This window comes from Miscanthus floridulus, chromosome 6 (assembly GCF_019320115.1).
Source record: "Miscanthus floridulus cultivar M001 chromosome 6, ASM1932011v1, whole genome shotgun sequence".
NCBI classification, from domain to species: domain Eukaryota; kingdom Viridiplantae; phylum Streptophyta; class Magnoliopsida; order Poales; family Poaceae; genus Miscanthus; species Miscanthus floridulus.
The window spans coordinates 51,389,428-51,407,752 of record NC_089585.1 but is presented as its reverse complement, the minus strand read 5'-3'; the positions used below and the strand labels follow the sequence as shown (position 1 = coordinate 51,407,752).

Genomic DNA, 18,325 nt, shown 5'->3' with positions numbered 1-18,325 from the left:
TGGAGCCGGGGATGATGACCATCTTGTTCGCTTGGAGAGCAGTACGCACACCCCCTACCTGGCGCGCCACTGTCGATGAAATATGGTCGGCAATCTACTTAGGGGTATGCTCAAGGTAGTAGATTGTCGGCAGACAAATGCGCAAGCCACAAACAAGACGGTGACGCAAGACAGACACGAGGTTTTATCCAGGTTTGGCCGCCAAGAAGGCGTAATACCTACGTCCTGCATCTGATTGTATTGTTGTATGTCAATGAGAGATGTTTTTTAGAGGGGTCCCCTGCCCGCCTTATATAGTCTGGGGGGTAGGGTTACAGATCTGGAAACTAATCCTAGCCAGTTACAATTGCCATAGGTGGCCGGATAAGGATTCCTATTTTAACCGACCAAGATCTTGCTTGATCGCCAAATCTGTCTTGACTCCTTGCGCGGGACTCCGAACAGGTTGGCTGGGCCGCGCGTCGTCTTTTGGTGGACTGGACCCTCTGATCCGGGCTGGCCCAAGCCTAACCGTAAGGGTATAGGGGTTAATACCCCCACACACGCCGACCGCCACGTCCGCTTCAAGGTAACACTGGAGCTCCCATGGCGCACAAGATCGGATGTGACCGACACGTCGCACCAGTACTTCAAGGACGGGACCACTCCGTCGCCCACGCCGCCACAGTAACAGGCTACAGGGCTTGGACATGCCGCCTCCGTCTGCACGACACCGTGTAGCTAGCGAATGTATCACCCTGGTCGCCCTTCAACTATAAAAGGGAGGGACCTAGGCCGTTTCTAGGGGGACGGACGATTAGGCCTACGCCCACGCAACGAACTCACGCATGAACACACAAACGAGCGCTCGAGCTTCCCCGCTGTCTGAGAACAACATCTCAGGCAATCCACACCGCTCTATGTAGAAACCTGGGACTAGCTCCCTCTCTCGCCCTGCTTGTAACCCCCTACTACGAGCACTTCGGTGCAAGGAATACAAGATCGATCTCTCGAACTGGACGTAGGGTGCTCATTACCCGAACTAGTATAAGCCTTGTGTCTCTTTGCATCACCATCCGGGATTGGGAACACCCAGTACAAATTTACTAGTTAGTTGAGGGCCCGCCGGTCCGAAACACCGACACCTTCCTCTCATAGCATACTTCCTCCATCCCAATAAGCTACGTGATGCGTGCCGATCAAATTTGACTATTTTTATAGAAAATATTAGCAATATTTTTATCACTAAATAAATTTATTATAAAAATATATTTCACGATTTATCTAATTTTTTTATATATCATTGGTTAAAGTTAAAAATAATTGACTTGTCAGAGAGTGGGAATGATATTCTTTGTGGGATGAGTTGCTTGGCAATCGACAACCTCTGCTATGAATCCTATCCTAGTAGTACTATGAAAACAAGTAAACAATCGGAAAGGATAGAAGATTATTAGTAGGAAAGTGCTTCGATTCATATACAGCTATTTGAGTAGTACAGCTCAAATATAACCTTGCATATAAACCATCTCATGTATTTGTGTGCTTTACTATCCAACAACTACAATTTAAGCGTTGGAACCTGAGTTGTAAATTGCAATCAAGTTGTACTCAAATCAATCCGTGACACATGAGATTAAAATGATCGGCTTATGGCTACCTAAATCATCACTTAGAGTATTACTCCATCTTTTCTAAATTATAAGACGTTTTGACATTTTTAGATTCATAGCTTTTACTGTCAATCTAGACATAAGTTTACTGTCGATATATATTTAGATGTGTAGCAAAAGTTGCCCCCATTCGCTTCGCTGAAAAAACAAGTCGAAACACTGTTCCGGTTGATTTGTTGTGAGAGAAAAATACTATTTCGCCTAAAAAACAAGCTGAAAAAGACGGATTATAAGATAAATGAATAGGGTCGTTATAATTCTAGAAAAAGCGAAAATGCCTTACAATTTAAAACAAAGAGAGTATCTGTGATAGAAAGAAAGTAAGGAATGATTTGACTTTAAATGGTAAGGGCATGCCCTTTGCAGTCAAGTGTCTTGAGAGGAGCGAATACCTTTGTGAAGTTTTTTGGCAGAGGTTGTGTTATGATGCATATTCTGGCGACGCCGACGCGAAGATTAGGATGGAATATGTGGGTGCCATATGGTGCTTCGTAAGACACGGCACGGCACGAAGACGACTGCGAACGTCATGTTGACCGCGCCGTTTGTCGCCGGCTGTAGCACGGCACGGCACGGCCGAGACAAGCGCATGGTTCTCAGCAAGGAGCCACAGAACCACACCACACATAAGTAAAGCCAGCCGCTAGAAGCAGCCTCCCTTCCCTGACTGACTCTGCATCTCCTCCCCTTCTCTCGCTTCTCGTCTCGTCTGGCACGCAGCCAAGCCACACACTCCATCCTCATCAGCCTCTGCATGCGCCGCCGACCCTGACCACCAGACCCCGCCCGGCCGGACGCCGCATGGCCCTCGCGTCGCCGCCGCCGTGGTGGCTCACCACGGAGGCCTGCGACCTCCCCTCCGCGCCCGCCACGGGGCTCGGGGAATGGGCCGCTTTCCTCTTCCTCTCCACGTGCTCGCAGCGGATGCTTCTCTCCGCCGCGTCCGCGGTCTTCCTCGTCGCGCTGCTATGCCTCGGCGCCGCCAAGCTCATCTCCACACGGCGACGACGCCATGGCGCCGGCGGCGCCCTGAACGGCGAAGACAAGCAGCCGCTGCTGGACAGGGCCGTGGTTGTTCGGGTCGGCGCCGGGTTCGTCGTCGCGCTGGCTGCGTCCGGTGTCCTCGCCGCGTTCTACGCCGTGCTGCTGGTCCTTTCCCTGGTCAACAGGGGCGGCGAGGCCCTGGAGGCGGTGTTCCTGGCACTTCAGTGCGCGGCGCACCTGGCCGCCGCGGCGGTCGTCGCGCACGAGAAGCGGTTCCGCGCGGCGGCGCACCCGCTGACCCTGCGCCTCTACTGGCTGGCGGCGCCCGCGCTGACGGCGCTCCTCGCCGGCACCTCCGTGGCGCGCCTCGCGTCGGGCGCGGCTAGGCTCCCGGACGACGCGCTCGCCGTCGCGGCGCTGGTCCTGTGCCTTCCCCTCCCGCTCCTCTCCATCCTCGGGTCCACGGGCGTCGTAGCCGTGGTGGCAGTCAACGACGACGCCACCGGGGCCGCGGCGGAGGACGAGGAGACCACCACCACCACCACCGACAGCAACAGCAACAGCAAGGCGAACGTGACCCCGTACGCGACGGCGTCGTGGGCGTCGCGCGCGACGTGGGCGTGGATGAACCCGCTGGTGCAGCGCGGGTACCGGTCGGCGCTGGAGCTGTCGGACGTGCCGACGCTGGCGCCGTCCCACCGGCCCGAGCGCATGCACGAGCTCTTCACCCTGCACTGGCCGTCGTCGTGGGCGTCCAAGGACAACAACCCGGTCCGGCACACGCTGTTCCTCACCTTCTGGGCGCAGTTCCTGCTGAACGCGTCGCTGGCGCTGCTCCGCCTCACCGTCATGTTCGTGGGGCCGACGCTGATCCAGAGCTTCGTGGACTTCACGTCGGCGGGCACCGGGCAGCGGCCGCTCGGGGAGGGCGCGCGGCTGGTGGCGACGCTGCTGGCGGCCAAGTGCGCGGAGGCGCTGTGCAGCCACCAGTACAACTTCCACTGCCAGAAGCTGGGGATGCAGATCCGGGGCGCGCTCATCGTGGCGCTCTACCGCAAGGGGCTCCGCCTCTCGTGCTCCGCGCGCCAGAAGCACGGCCTCGGCATGATCGTCAACTACATGGCCGTCGACGCGCAGCAGCTCTCCGACATGATGCTGCAGATCCACTACCTCTGGCTCATGCCGCTCCAGGTACATACCGTACTACAGTATACCTCTTCGATTCAGCATGTGCTAGACTAGAACTCAGTGCTAGCTCTGGGCTCCGCCCGGCACGCTGTCGTTGCACCCTTGGCCTCCTATAGGAACGCTTCGTTCCTCTCTCGTTTCTTTGGTCGACGGACGACGTGTGGAGCTGCGCTGCACTCGACTCGGGGCCGCGGGGGTCGGTCGCGGATGGCACGGGCGGCGTTGGCACTTTGGCAGCCTGTGGCGCTGGGTGCGCGGCAGCGGCACTGGCTGGCTCTGCTCCCCCTGGAACTCTTGAACGCTTGATGCTTGTTCCCGCGCAGCTGCCACCGTGCCCCTGCCGCCCACAATCCGTAATGCATTCCAATACGTTACTCACGTAATCCAGCGTCGGTTCATGCAGCATATGGTTCGCTGGCTGAAAACTCGGCTGAAACTGGCTGAAAAACATTGTTCCAGCTGAATGGTTGTGAGAGAAAAATACTGTTTTAACTAGAAAAAAAAGAAACAAAACAAGTTAAATATGAGATAAGCCAAACAGGGCCTCCTCGGCCATCATCGACTCCCATCTTGTTGCTGCTGTTTGCTTCGCGTGGGCTCCTTCCCCTTTGTCTCCTCCGATGATATCCATGCCCTCTTTCCTGGGCTGATAAGCAATGATAGAAAGTACTGTTGATTTATTTGTTGCGGAAGAAAAATAATGTTTGTTGATTAAAAAAGTACGGTTTATAAGCAAGACGAACATGACCCCATATATATGGGGTCGTCTGGTTGTATCTTGTAGTAAGTCGTTTTGATTTTTTTTGGTTCATCTACGTTTCTATATATATTATTATATCTATATGTATAGTAAAATAAGTGTATCGAAAAATTAAAGTAATTTATAATTTGGAAAGGACTGAGTAGCACTCGAGGAAGACGAATCGAGTCAATCGTGTCCACTGTCTAGTGTCGACGAAGGCGATGGCCACGGCGGTTTTTTTTCCCTGTCAGGACCGTGCGCTGCTACCTATAGATGGGGACCTGCGCGAGCTGTGCATTGTAACTCGTGTTGGCATTTGGCTACTGCCACTGTGCCTCTGACGCTCACAAATACATACTCTTTCTTGTTTGTTTCTTGTATCTGATGCCAAGTGCCGATGGACTGGATGCTTCAAGGCACGGCGCGGGTGCCCAATTCCGTTACTAATTATGGGTACCACGGAACAAAGCAGCATGAACACGCCAGCTGCCAGTTCTGATAGTTTTAGCTACAGTTTTTATTATCAGTTTATAAGCTGTAGGCAGAGCTGCAGCTGCAGCACACGGAACAGCGCCGAAGATCGATGCAGCACACGGAACAGCGCCGAAGATCGATCCTAGCCTGGACGCTGCGGATCCGCAACAGCCGTTGCTCATCTATCTGTTTTGCTTTTCCTCCTGACGAGCCATCTCACTCGCCACGCATGACCGATGATAGTACAACACTTTGGGGATGCAGAATCGTGCACACTTTGGGGCTGCTGTGATTCCACATTTCCTTCCTCCACGCCAGTCACGAGTTCACCACACCACCCTTTCTCAGTCAAGTCATCTCATGTGGTTGGCGTATTGGGGTGCCGTGGCACACCCTGCACCGCACGTAGTATTGAATCCGTGCGGCTTTTGTTTGATCCTGATTCCTGACAAAGGACCGAGGTACAGCTAGCAGGCATCAATACTTGTCACGTGTGCAACTGTGCATGCATGATGCCTTCAGAGTTCAGACGGCGCAGTGCAACAAAGGAGGTAGTGCATGCAGCTGCTAGTGCTAGTGCATGACAGTTTCCTTATCAGACCTTGTATGCAGCGCAGCAGTGCGGCATAGGAGTTTCTAATCTGTACTGCACGCTTGAGCATCGGGGCAGCATGGGTTTTCTCCTTTTTGTTTAGGGTCTTGCCGCACTGCACGCCTCGGCATTTTTGCTCTTGTTCTCTTCTAGAGGCGAGTTGGTCTAAGCGAGTTTCAATTGCTCTTGTTCTCTCCCCCACTCGTCAACCTTCGTTGGTCTACCCATTAATGCAAGTCATCAACCACCTCTTACCCTCCCCCCACAAGTTGCGAATCCACCAGAGAAGTCCAATCTTGGTGGAGATGGAGAGGGAAACCAATATTATCAGAATTGGAGTTGGAGAGGAGGTGAGGTGACGATTGCGTCGAAGAAAGCCTCTGGATGCAAAGGAATGAAAGAGATATACGAGTATATATACTCAAATATCAAACAGCAACCCGCAAATGTTTGATTTGAGCAAACGAGCTGTCCTTCCAAAGCATTGTCTTATCGTAGTGCAAGCATGGGATACACCTCTCTTGTTTTTCTCATAGAGAAGACAAAAAAGAAATCTGGGAGTGTCTCCTTGTCCTAGGAAGGAGGGAAAAGAAGTGGTCTGGTATCGTCATGGTAGATGTCACTCAAATGTGGCTGGCGTTCGTGCCACGTCGCGGCGCGCGGCCCCCAGCCCGCAACTACTGTATCTTTTGGAGCAGAGCGAGGGTCACGATCAATTTGACCTTCTATAGGAGTACTCTCTCTCTCCCCCTCTCTCTTTATATATATATACACACACAGCATGGAGTTTATACTCTCTCTCTAGTCTAGTTTTTATATAAAATATTGTTTGATAGGACAGTCTCGTAATTCACGCCGTGAGAGCGCTGAATCATAAATGTATCTTGTATATTATATTATATGTGGTGGTTCTTGGGTAGTTATATTTGATTATAAATCTAATCGTATTATAATTATGTTAAAGATTGTGTGTGAAGGTTAAATATTGATGATATAATACACGCGTTATGAACTTTGACCGAGGAGCCATATATATAGGTTTGCTCTGATCACAGCCGACATTATATATTGTTAACTTGCGAGTCGTCGTCGACCTAGCTAGATGGGAGTTGGTGGCCACGTCTCCACCGTTGTTGATGCCTTGGCCCTCTTCTAGAACTTCCCGTTAATCGCGCACGTGTTACCGCCTGATGTGATGTTTTTGTGGATCGTCGGCTCTCGTCGTTGATGTTAATTGTACAACCGTACGTTGAACTGAAGATGCACGCATGGTGATGGTGCTGTGTTTTTCTCGCCGGTGAATGCAGGTTGGCGTTGCGCTGGGCCTGCTGTACACGTACCTCGGGCCTCCGGTGACGTCGGCTCTGGTCGGCGTCGCGGGCGTGATGGTGTTCGTGCTCCTGGGCACCCGGCGCAACAACCGGTACCAGTTCTCGCTGATGAAGGAGCGCGACCAGCGGATGAAGGCGACGAACGAGATGCTCAACTACATGCGCGTCATCAAGTTCCAGGCGTGGGAGGAGCACTTCAACGCGCGCATCGGCCGCTTCCGCCGCCGCGAGTTCGGCTGGCTCACCCGCTTCATGTACTCCATCTCGGGCAACATGATCGCGCTCTGGAGCGCCCCCGTCGTCGTCTCCGCGCTCGTCTTCGCCACCTGCGTGCTCGCCGGCGGGGTGCGCCTCGACGCCGGCCTCGTCTTCACCGCAACGTCCTTCTTCAAGATCCTGCAGGAGCCCATGAGGAACTTCCCGCAGGCCATGATCCAGGCGTCGCAGGCAATGATCTCGCTGCAGCGACTGGACTCGTAATCCATCATTCACACGGCTTTAATTAGTTAGTTCAGTCATTGCGTGAATATTGAATGCGTTATTTTCCAGTACTTAATTGCTATACGTGTACAACGCAGGTACATGACTAGCGCGGAGCTTGACGAAGGCGCCGTGGAGAGGGAGCCCGCCGCGGCGTCCGGCTGCGACGGCATGGCCGTGCAGGTGAAGGACGGCGTGTTCGCGTGGGACGACGAGGTGGACGCCGGCCAGGAGGTGCTGCGCGGGATCGACCTGGACATTCGGACGGGCGCGCTGGCGGCAGTGGTGGGCATGGTTGGCTCCGGGAAGTCGTCGCTGTTCGGCTGCATCCTCGGCGAGATGCGCAAGTTCTCCGGCAAGGTACGAACGCATCTGCATCTCCTTATTTCTAGTGCATGAACGATGAAAACAAATGATACAGTGCTCACTAGTGTACGTACTCAGGGCGCGTTTAGTTGGCAAATTTTTTTTTGGTTTGGGCTACTGTAGTACTTTCGTTTGTATTTGGTAATTAGTGTTTAATTATGGACTAATTAGGTTTGAAAGTTTCGTCTCGCGATTTCTCACCCAACTGTACAATTAGTTTTGTTTTTCGTCTATATTTAGTACTCCATGCATGTGTCGCAAGATTTAATATGACACTTTGGGGTGAAAATTTTTAGAATTTAAACAAGGCCTCACTGAAGATACAGCTACTAGAATAATAACGGGTAATAATGACAGAAAAATGATACTCCACCAACTTGAAAACAAATCAATGCACCACGTAGGCATTGATTAATATATAATGTTTAATAAAGCAACCTGTTTTTCAGTGAGTGATCACTACAGTACGCACTCACTGAAGATACAGCTACTAGGGCCTTGTTTAGTTACCCTCAAAATTCTAAGTTTTTTCACTCTCTCTCCATCACATCAATTTTTAGCTGTTTGCATGGAGCATTAAATATAGGTAAAAAAAAATAACTAATTACACAGTTTAGTTGAAAATCACGAGATGAATCTTTTGAGCTTAGTTGGTCCACGATTGAATAATATTTACCAAATAAGACGAAAATGCTACTTTTCATCGGGTTGAAATTTTTTCCAATCTAAACCAGGCCTAGAATCGTAGGGTGGCACAGACAGGGCAGGGGGTCAGGCGTTGCAGTTTCTTGGATCACCCTCGTAAAGTAAAGCTGGGTCCCGGTCATGCCCGTGACCTGCGAGAAAAGCAAGCAGACGATAACTTTGTTTATTCGATGCCTTGTCTTACTTTGTCAGACCATGGACACCGGTACACGTACTCCTACAATATAATCATAAGATATGGGTCCATCTTCTACAAACGCGTGTACATTCTAAACTAAAAGTTATTCCAAAAACACTAGAGAGTCTATGCATCTCAATTTTAACCAAAATTATAGATAGAATTACAAAGATTTTTAACATCAAATATGTATATTATGAAAATATAATTAATAAAGAATCTAGTGATAGTTGGCACCATAAATTTTATTATCTTATCATATAAATTTAGTCAATCATAAGATGTTTTAACTCTCCAAAATTCTTGAAATGACTTATAATTTGAGACGGAGTGAGTATATGTGCTCTGTATGGTGCGCATACGAGTACTCCTAAGATATATACTCCCTCCGGTTTAGGAGTAAAAAAGAACAATTTAAGTTTAGGAGTAAAAAAGAATGCAATTTAAGTTTGTAATGAGTCAAAAAATCTTTTATGTTTAACCAAACTTATAAAAAATAATATCAGTATTTAAAGTTTGCTATAAAAATTAAAAATATATTCCCTAATTAATTTAATGATACTCATATGTTAGTATTTTTATAGAATATTTAGTCAAATTTAAAATTATTTAAGTTTTTGCAAAAATATCTCTCGCTCCATCTCTCTTTATTTAATATGTTAGGACTACCACTTTGAGTTACGGTAGCAAGTATACAATTTACGAGATTATTTTATATTTAATTCAACACAATACTAAGTTAAAGTATCTTAAGTTTGATTAATAACTGCATATAAAAAGCATCAATATTTTATATCAAATAAGTGTGATTAGATTTGCCATGAAATATATCTTCAGAGTATACTTATTTGGCATCGTAAACATTAATAGTTTTATCTATATAATTGGTCAAATTTTAAACACTTTAACTAAGAGTACATCTAAAATTGCATTCTTTTTGGTTCGGAGATAGTATTTTGGGACAGAAGTATAACGAGCCCTACAATAACAATATAATAAATACTTTATGTTCCAACGTAAAGGTAGATTGTGTCCATCCATGTTTTTTCAGGACACCGTCAATAATAGAGTTAACTTGCTAGCTCATAGTATGAATTTGAAAAAAATAGAATAACTGGACATGTTAGTATAGAAAAATGTGTAAGCACAGACATATGAATCCTATAAATTTAGCTTTTCATGAAGAGCTAGCTTGTCATTCTCTCATCTTTTTATTGAATAAAATATTCTATAAGCTAGCCCTTAAGACACTATTGAAGCTGCCCTTATCAGTCACGGAGTAGAAGCCGGCGAGCAGCTGCAACTTGATATTTCTTTCATCCAAGGCGATGATTACTCAAATAAACGATCGATTACCGCTTGGAAATTTGAGGAGTTCCAGCTCAGGCGGAAACCACTCCATGATGTTTACTAGAAAAAAAGGAGTCCAAAAGACTGCTTTTCTTGAAAGCTACTAACATGATGCTTACTACTTCGGTTTGACAGAATTGAAATGCTTCCTAACTACATATACTTGGCATAATTTTATTTATAATATGAAGAAGCCTGCAATCATGCAAAGATTATTTCGAGTGATGATAACAGCAATCTGGCCAGTAGATACGACACGGCGCACCGTCACATAAGCCAGGGCAGGAGAATTGATCTACTTGTAACAAAGACCCCATTCATATAGATCGAGATCCAAGGCCACATCACATATCACATCACACATCGCCCACTTCCAGACGACGTGTCTGGCAAAACTGCAAAAAGTGCGCCGCCCTCCATGTACAATACAAGATTTCATATTATTGATCGATCTTAGGTGTCCAAAACAAACAGAGATATAGGTTAACCAGTGTGTTGTACTTGTATACTAAGCACAGTACAGTACAGTACAGTACAGGACGACATCGATTCTCAGGTGAGGTGACCGGGTAGCTGCCTTCGCCGTTCCTTTGCTGTAGTACAGTGCCAAAACGCATGTCCCAAAACAAAACAAAAAGGTTATCACGTCCTAGCATAGTAGATTACTGTACTGTCCAAAACAAAAAGGCTATTTGGGTTTGTCCAGCAGATGAAAGTCTGCCTGCACACGATAAAGCTTTTCAGGGGCATCAGCTTTTCCGCGACACAACGAGGTTGCAGCAGTAGCCGTGCCTGAAATCTTTATATATATATATATATATAAAAGAGGGAGGTTGTCAGCAGGGAATCGCTGCTCTGTCCTGTCAGCAGATAGTACTACCTTGCAGCGATAATTCTTTTTCTTTTAGGCCTCGTTTAGATGCATTCCAAATTCCAAGTTTTTTCACTCTCTCTCCATCACATCAATTTTTAGCCGTTTACATGGAGTATTAAATGTAGGTAAAAAAAATAACTAATTACACAGTTTAGTTGGAAATCACGAGATGAATCTTTTGAGCCTAGTTGGTCCACGATTGGACAATATTTACCAAATAAGACGAAAGTAGTACTGTTCATCGGGTTCACTTTTTTTCACGATCTAAACGAGGCCTTAGTGCTTTTCGGAGGTCTGCTTACAAAGATCAGAACTGAACTCAATTGCTGGAGGCTGTGGTGCTGCATGCGCTGGTGTTTGTTTGACAGTGAACAGTTGTTGTCGTCTTGTGTAGGAGTACCTGTATTGGTCTATTGGATTGGATACCCAGCACTGGACACCAATATGGCGCCCATATCTGGTTCCAATTTGGTTGTCCCGTTTCGAAAAGGATTAATTTACTAGTAACTCATGACCTGGACATGATTGAGTTTGAACTTGAAAATTTTGCCTGAACGTAGAACATTACCTGATGTAATGTTCTACTTCTACAGAGTTTGATTTTCTTCAAAGAGTCTTAGATCTAACTACGTTTTACTGACGAGTTTGTATCACTTCCAACATTCAGACTGTTTTCGCTGGAGAATGAGATGCACCCATTGTTTCCATATATTAGAATCTGACTTGGATACCAACTCCAGCTTCCTTTTGGATTTGGGTGTCCAAGTAGAATTGCTAGCCAGCCATTTATGTGCATGAGATCAATGGATATGATGATCTTGGAGTGCCTACTAACAGCACAAAGCTTTAGTGTGCCCTGCATCTTTACTCTGCATAAAGAAATCTAAACAGAAGATTTGTACATTCATTTCAGTATTTGACAGACAAGGGAATAGTAGAACTTGGATCTGCTAGATTGCTACATTTCTGCAGCACTTTGCTGGATTCCCAGTAGAGTCTTTATGAGAATAAAAATCAAACAAATATTAACTGAATATCACGTTTGTGTCTGGCTAAATGCGTGAGTCCTATAATATGAAAGATTACTGTAAAAGGTTTCAGTTAGAACCTACTACAGAATGTTGCTTATGAGAAAATGCAATGATAATTGCAGGTAAAGGTTTGCGGCAGCACGGCGTATGTGGCACAGACGGCATGGATCCAGAACGGCACCATTGAGGAAAACATCCTGTTTGGGAAGCCCATGCACCGGGAGAGGTACAAGGAGGTCATCAGGGTGTGCTGCCTGGAGAAGGACCTGGAGATGATGGAATTCGGCGACCAAACGGAGATTGGAGAGCGTGGCATCAACCTTAGCGGCGGGCAGAAGCAGCGCATCCAGCTCGCCCGTGCCGTTTACCAGGACTGCGATATCTACCTCCTCGACGATGTATTCAGCGCGGTCGATGCGCACACGGGCACTGAAATCTTCAAGGTACTCCATGCATCACTGAAGCTGAACTTTTGCTCGAGTTTCTATTCAGATTCCTAATGGAACGAACAGCAACAGACTGATCCTTATGTTTGTTTGTGCAGGAATGTGTTAGAGGTGCTCTGAAGAACAAGACCATAGTGCTCGTGACACACCAAGTTGATTTCTTGCACAATGCTGATATCATATATGTAAGTGCATTGTGTTTTACTAGTAGTATTTACAGTAGTAGCTGTGATCTATTGATTTTAAAGTTTTCGACTCATGCTGAACCCACCGCAAATGCTTCCAGGTGATGAAGGACGGAATGATCGTACAATCCGGCAAGTACGATGAGCTCCTCCAGGCCGGCACCGACTTCGCGGCACTGGTCGCAGCGCACGACAGCTCCATGGAGCTCGTGGAGAGCGCGGCGCCGGCGACGGAGCGCGAGCTGCCCCTCTCCCGGCAGCCGTCGAACAAGACCGCTGCGGGAAGGGCGTCCAACGGCGACTCGTCCTCGTACTCCATCGTGGCGCCCAAGGCAGAGAAGGCGTCGGCGCGGCTGATCAAGGACGAGGAGCGCGCGAGCGGGCACGTCAGCTTCACCGTGTACAAGCAGTACATGACGGAGGCCTGGGGGTGGTGGGGGCCGCTTGTGGTGGTGGCTGTCTCCGTGGTGTGGCAGGGCTCTCTGATGGCCAGCGACTACTGGCTCGCCGACCAGACCTCCGAGGAGAACGCAACCTCGTTCCAGCCGTCGCTGTTCATCAACGTGTACGCCATCATCGCCGCCGTCTCGGTGGTGCTCGTCGCGGCTCGCGCTTTCCTCGTGGCGTTCATTGGCCTCAAGACGGCGGACCAGTTCTTCAAGCAGATCCTCAACAGCATCCTGCACGCGCCCATGTCCTTCTTCGACACCACGCCATCCGGCAGGATCCTCAGCAGGGTATACGACGACGCTGAGGCATCATCCTTTGTTTGGTGTAACTCTTGGCGCTGACACGGCTTATGTTGTTCTGCAGGCGTCGTCAGATCAGACCAACGTCGATCTCTTCCTGCCGTTCTTCGTCTGGATGAGCGTGTCCATGTACATCACCGTGATCAGTGTGCTGATCGTCACGTGTCAGGTGGCGTGGCCGTCCGTCATCGCCATCATCCCTCTGGTGATACTGAACATCTGGTACCGGGTGAGTTTGTGCTGCCACCATGGCAATGGCAATTACTATCTCTGATGCTTGTCCTTTGTGCACTTGCTCCGTGTTTTGACAATCTGATATGATTTACACCAGGGGTACTACTTGTCGACATCGAGGGAGCTGACTCGCCTCGAGTCGATCACCAAGGCTCCAGTGATCCACCACTTCTCCGAGACGGTTCAAGGTGTCATGACCATCAGGTGTTTCAGGAAGGAGGACAGCTTCTTGCAGGAGAACCTGAACCGGGTGAACTCAAGCCTGAGGATGGACTTCCACAACAATGGTGCCAACGAGTGGCTCGGTTTCCGGCTCGAGCTGATTGGAAGCTTTGTTCTCTGCTTCACAGCCGTGCTCATGGTCACATTGCCAAGCAGCATCGTCAAGCCAGGTGGCCTTCTAACAACTGATTGCCTTTTGCCATCATGAACTTTGTATGGAAATACTGGGATGTTCTCTAATTTTTCAAACTCTAAAAACCCTTCTCATGGTGCAGAATATGTTGGTCTATCACTATCATATGGTCTATCTCTCAACCAGGTGTTGTTCTGGGCCATCTGGATCAGTTGCTTCATTGAAAACAAGATGGTCTCTGTTGAGAGGATTAAGCAATTCACAAATATTCCTTCGGAGGCCGCATGGAGGATCAAAGACTGCCTACCAGATTCTAACTGGCCAACAAAAGGTGACATCGATGTCATTGATCTTAAGGTAGATTCCCAACTGATAGTCTGATACAGTATATTCTTCAGTTTATTCAATATGGTGCAGTGGTAAAAAAATTGTGCATTGACAACTGAAAGCATGAAGTAACAAGAGTTTGTCTTTATTCTTCTACAGTTTAGGTATAGGCACAACACTCCTCTAGTGTTGAAGGGCATCACAATAAGCATACATGGAGGAGAGAAGATTGGAGTTGTCGGTAGAACTGGTAGTGGGAAATCAACACTGATCCAGGCATTGTTTAGAATAGTGGAGCCTACTGAGGGGAGAATAATCATCGACGGTGTTGACATCTGCACTTTAGGACTCCATGACCTTAGGTCACGGTTTGGTATCATCCCTCAGGAACCTGTTCTCTTTGAAGGGACCATTAGGAGCAATATTGATCCACTTGAGCAGTATTCTGATGACGAAATCTGGCAGGTATGTATTTCACCAGTAAGCCTGTTTTTTATCTGATTATTTTTCTCTGTCATCTCATTAGAAGCTAAACTTATTTCCCTTTTAGGCTTTGGACCGTTGTCAGTTGAAAGAAGCCGTGGCTTCAAAACCTGAAAAGCTTGATGCTTCAGGTATTTTAACTATTAACTTAATTGTTTAATATGCTGTGGAAATAATATGAAACTTCATTTTTCCTATACCCTTCAACTTTACATATTGTTCTCAATACAAGAATCCAGGTTCTCCACATTAAACGTGTATAAAATAGCGATTTAAGAGTACTGTATGTCTGTAACTTGCAGGAACTTAATTGAAGAAGCTTAGTTTTTCCTTATAATACCATTGAACCAAGAGATTTCTTAAAACATTTGTTGCACCTATATACTGACAATGAACATACTTTGTCTTTTGTCCACCTAGTTGTTGACAACGGTGAGAACTGGAGTGTTGGACAACGGCAACTGCTATGCCTGGGCCGGGTGATGCTAAAGCGCAGCAGAATACTGTTCATGGACGAGGCCACTGCTTCCGTTGATTCCCAGACCGATGCTGTGATTCAGAAGATCATCCGGGAAGACTTTGCAGCTTGTACCATTATCAGCATTGCGCACAGAATACCAACGGTGATGGACTGCGACAGGGTCCTGGTTATAGATGCAGGTAACCACATATAGAACTTAACACTTTGTTCACCGTAATACAACATTCTGATACTGAACTTCAAGTTTCCTAGCAATAGTATTTGTATTTTGAGAACTCCAGCTCAAGCTTCCCAATCCTACTGTCAATCTAAAATCTGAATCTTTTTGGTACCAGGACTAGCAAAGGAGTTTGACCGCCCTGCAAATCTGATCGAGAGGCCATCTCTCTTTGGAGCATTGGTTCAAGAGTACGCGAACCGTTCGTCCGATGTTTAGCACTTCAGGATGGCATAATTTTTGACTCAAGACTTGGGAGGAGACAATGATTGGAAATTTCTCGGTGTGGTGAACGAGGAAGCTGCATTCATGCTCCAAATAAAACTGCGAGCCCTCAAAATTTCGCGAGACGTTTAACTGGCTCATGTAGAAGGCCAGACATGGAGAAGCCATGATGTGATGAAGGCATCAAGATGACTAAGATAAGTAGATCTCAACATGTATTTCAGCCGTTTAAGCTGAAATTTTAAGACTGAGCTGAAGACGATGTATGAATATATGTATTGTTCAACTAGGATATTATTATTGCGCACGCAAATTTTCTGCCGACTGTATCTGCTGTATGGAACTGAAAATCACGGAAATTGCAAGAGACATTTGCGCCTCAAGAAGAGCAAGAAGACTTGGGCGGGTTGTTTGTTTATATCGATCCATTCATATTTGATAGGTGTTTTTTTCTATTCACAGGATACATGCTCGTGCGCTGCACCGAGGTCTTAATTTTTGAATTGAACCTTAGTCACCTAGTCGGACATGGATGTACCGGGTAGGATGCGAACGTGTGAGCTTTGAGTTCAGTATGATTCATATCAGACGCGGGGTAGATGATGATTTTAGAATCTTTTTAGATGTAGAGAAGAGATAGAGATATCTGTTGTATCGGTCCATTGCCGAGGCGCTGGAACGCCACCACGCGTGCGCGCATGCATGGACATGGTACCGCTGCGGTGAGCCGCTATTCCGGTCGCACCAGCACAGTAGAGATCTCTAGCTCCCCACGACGAGCTCCGCCACGCCACGACGCACCCCTGGCACTACACGGCCGCCACAGAGCCCCTTAGAACCCCGAGACCCGCTGCAATGACCGGTGCACAAGCGTGCACGCCGCTGTGCCGGAGCTGTTCCCACTATTGCCGCCCGCCTCGAGGGACGGGGATGAGCCGAGTGCCTCCACCATGACCTGGCGCACTGATGTGCGCCCTTGTCAGGACCCATGACCCCCACCTAGCCGTCGTTCGCTGGAGCCATGCCTTCACCCTGCCTTCACCGTGAGCCTCACCGGCGCCACTCCTCTTGAACCCCCTCTGACTCGCCTAAGCCCTTGCCTGGAATGGAGAGAACCCCCGCGACCTCGCCTACACAGCAGTCGCGCCACCGTCCACCACTACCGCCATGGCTGGCCTTGCCAAGGCCCAAGCCCCCGCCTTTACCCTCTCTGCCGCCTTGGCAGAGTGCGGCGAGGCAAGAGAGGACGTAGGTGCCCCACTAGGCCACGCGACTTCATCGCCAGCGAGCTGCGGACCCGTGTCAAGCACCTGTCGAAGGGAGAAGCCTGACACTCTCTCCCCTTTTTGCCCCTACATGCACTCAGTGCACCGTGAGCTGCGCGCGTAGGTGCCGCATAGACGTGGTCCACCATGAACCAGCCTATTGTCCACAGTGCACCTACTTCGAGTCCACCATGCGTCGGCTCCATGAGCCGAAGCCCATTGGGAACCCAAGCCCGCCATGTGGCTAGCCGAGCGGCCGACACGTGCCTAGGCTGGCCACGACCCGGCCCACCAAGCCTAGTTAGGCCCAGTCTGCATTGATCGTTGACCAGTCAAACATTGACCATTGACCTAGACCCGACTTGTCAATGACCATAGGATCCCGACCAATCAGGGGGCACCACGTGGCAGCTCCAAATGTTTTTCTCTTTTTCTTTTTTAGAAAATGATTAAACTTAGAAAATTCATAGGATTCATACCACCTTAGAAAAATATGAAACCAGCATCCAAATTTTTCTAAAAATGAGCTCTACGTCATAGACTTGTGTTTGAGTACATTTGGATCTTTTGAATTTCCTTTGGTTCTTTATGAAATATCTATAGAGGTCGCTTATCGTAGGAGCACCAGCCTAATGAGGAGGACTACGACTACACCAAGAAGCTTTGAGATGACTTGATCGCAGGTGCCACGTCCCGCCCTACCTCGTAGAATCCCATTAGGTATGCAAATAGAATGCTAGCGCTTTACTTTTGGCAATGAACTTGTGATAGGTTGCATGGTGGTATTGCTTGAGCCTATACCTTGTCGCAACCTTACTCCTACACACCCGCTAATAGGAAAGATGCTCGCTTATATACATTTGCTACTTACTTCTACTACTACGCATGATATCTTGTGATGTGATGCATAGGGTGGATATGCTTGTGTGTGGCTTAGGCACTTGGTGCCACTGCCATATGGTTTATACCGTGGATGAGAGATTCCAGCATGTGTCTTGGGTGTGTGGTGAGGGCCGAGTTGACTAGACAGGATGCTACGACGAGTCTTTGGACAAGTCTTGCCAGGAGAGTGTGACCTGAGCCTCCCTTGAGGTACCTGTGATGGTACATATAAGCGGAGTAGTTCCCGGTGAAAGCCCTAATTTGGTTTTAGATAATTGATGAAACCTATGGACTAATCCTTGAGCTAAGTGTGTAAACAAGAGAGGATAGTCCTATACCAAGTGGTGGAGCTAGATGATGGTCATGGTGATAGTGAAGATAAAACTTGAAGATCAAGTGCTCCAACTTGGAAAAGAAGAAAGAGAAAAACAAAAACAAGGTTGATCAAGGCAAAGGTATCAAATAGGTTTTTGTTTTGGCACTCAAGACACCATAGAGGGTGTGACTGTGTTTAGGATCGATAGCCGTA

At 47.9% G+C, this 18,325-nt stretch overlaps 1 protein-coding gene across 1 annotated transcript; it reads left to right on the top strand.

Moving 5' to 3' along the window:
* Positions 1 to 2,277: 2,277 nt before the first annotated feature.
* Positions 2,278 to 16,067, top strand: LOC136456030 (ABC transporter C family member 14-like). The gene is made up of 13 exons (XM_066455795.1): positions 2,278 to 3,827; positions 6,940 to 7,439; positions 7,542 to 7,803; positions 12,070 to 12,390; positions 12,492 to 12,578; positions 12,680 to 13,315; positions 13,392 to 13,556; positions 13,659 to 13,953; positions 14,059 to 14,273; positions 14,403 to 14,708; positions 14,794 to 14,857; positions 15,147 to 15,386; positions 15,543 to 16,067. The coding sequence occupies exons 1-13, from the start codon at positions 2,454 to 2,456 to the stop codon at positions 15,641 to 15,643; spliced, it is 4,566 nt and encodes a 1,521-aa protein (XP_066311892.1). The 5' UTR covers positions 2,278 to 2,453; the 3' UTR covers positions 15,644 to 16,067.
* The last annotated feature ends 2,258 nt before the right edge of the window (positions 16,068 to 18,325 follow it).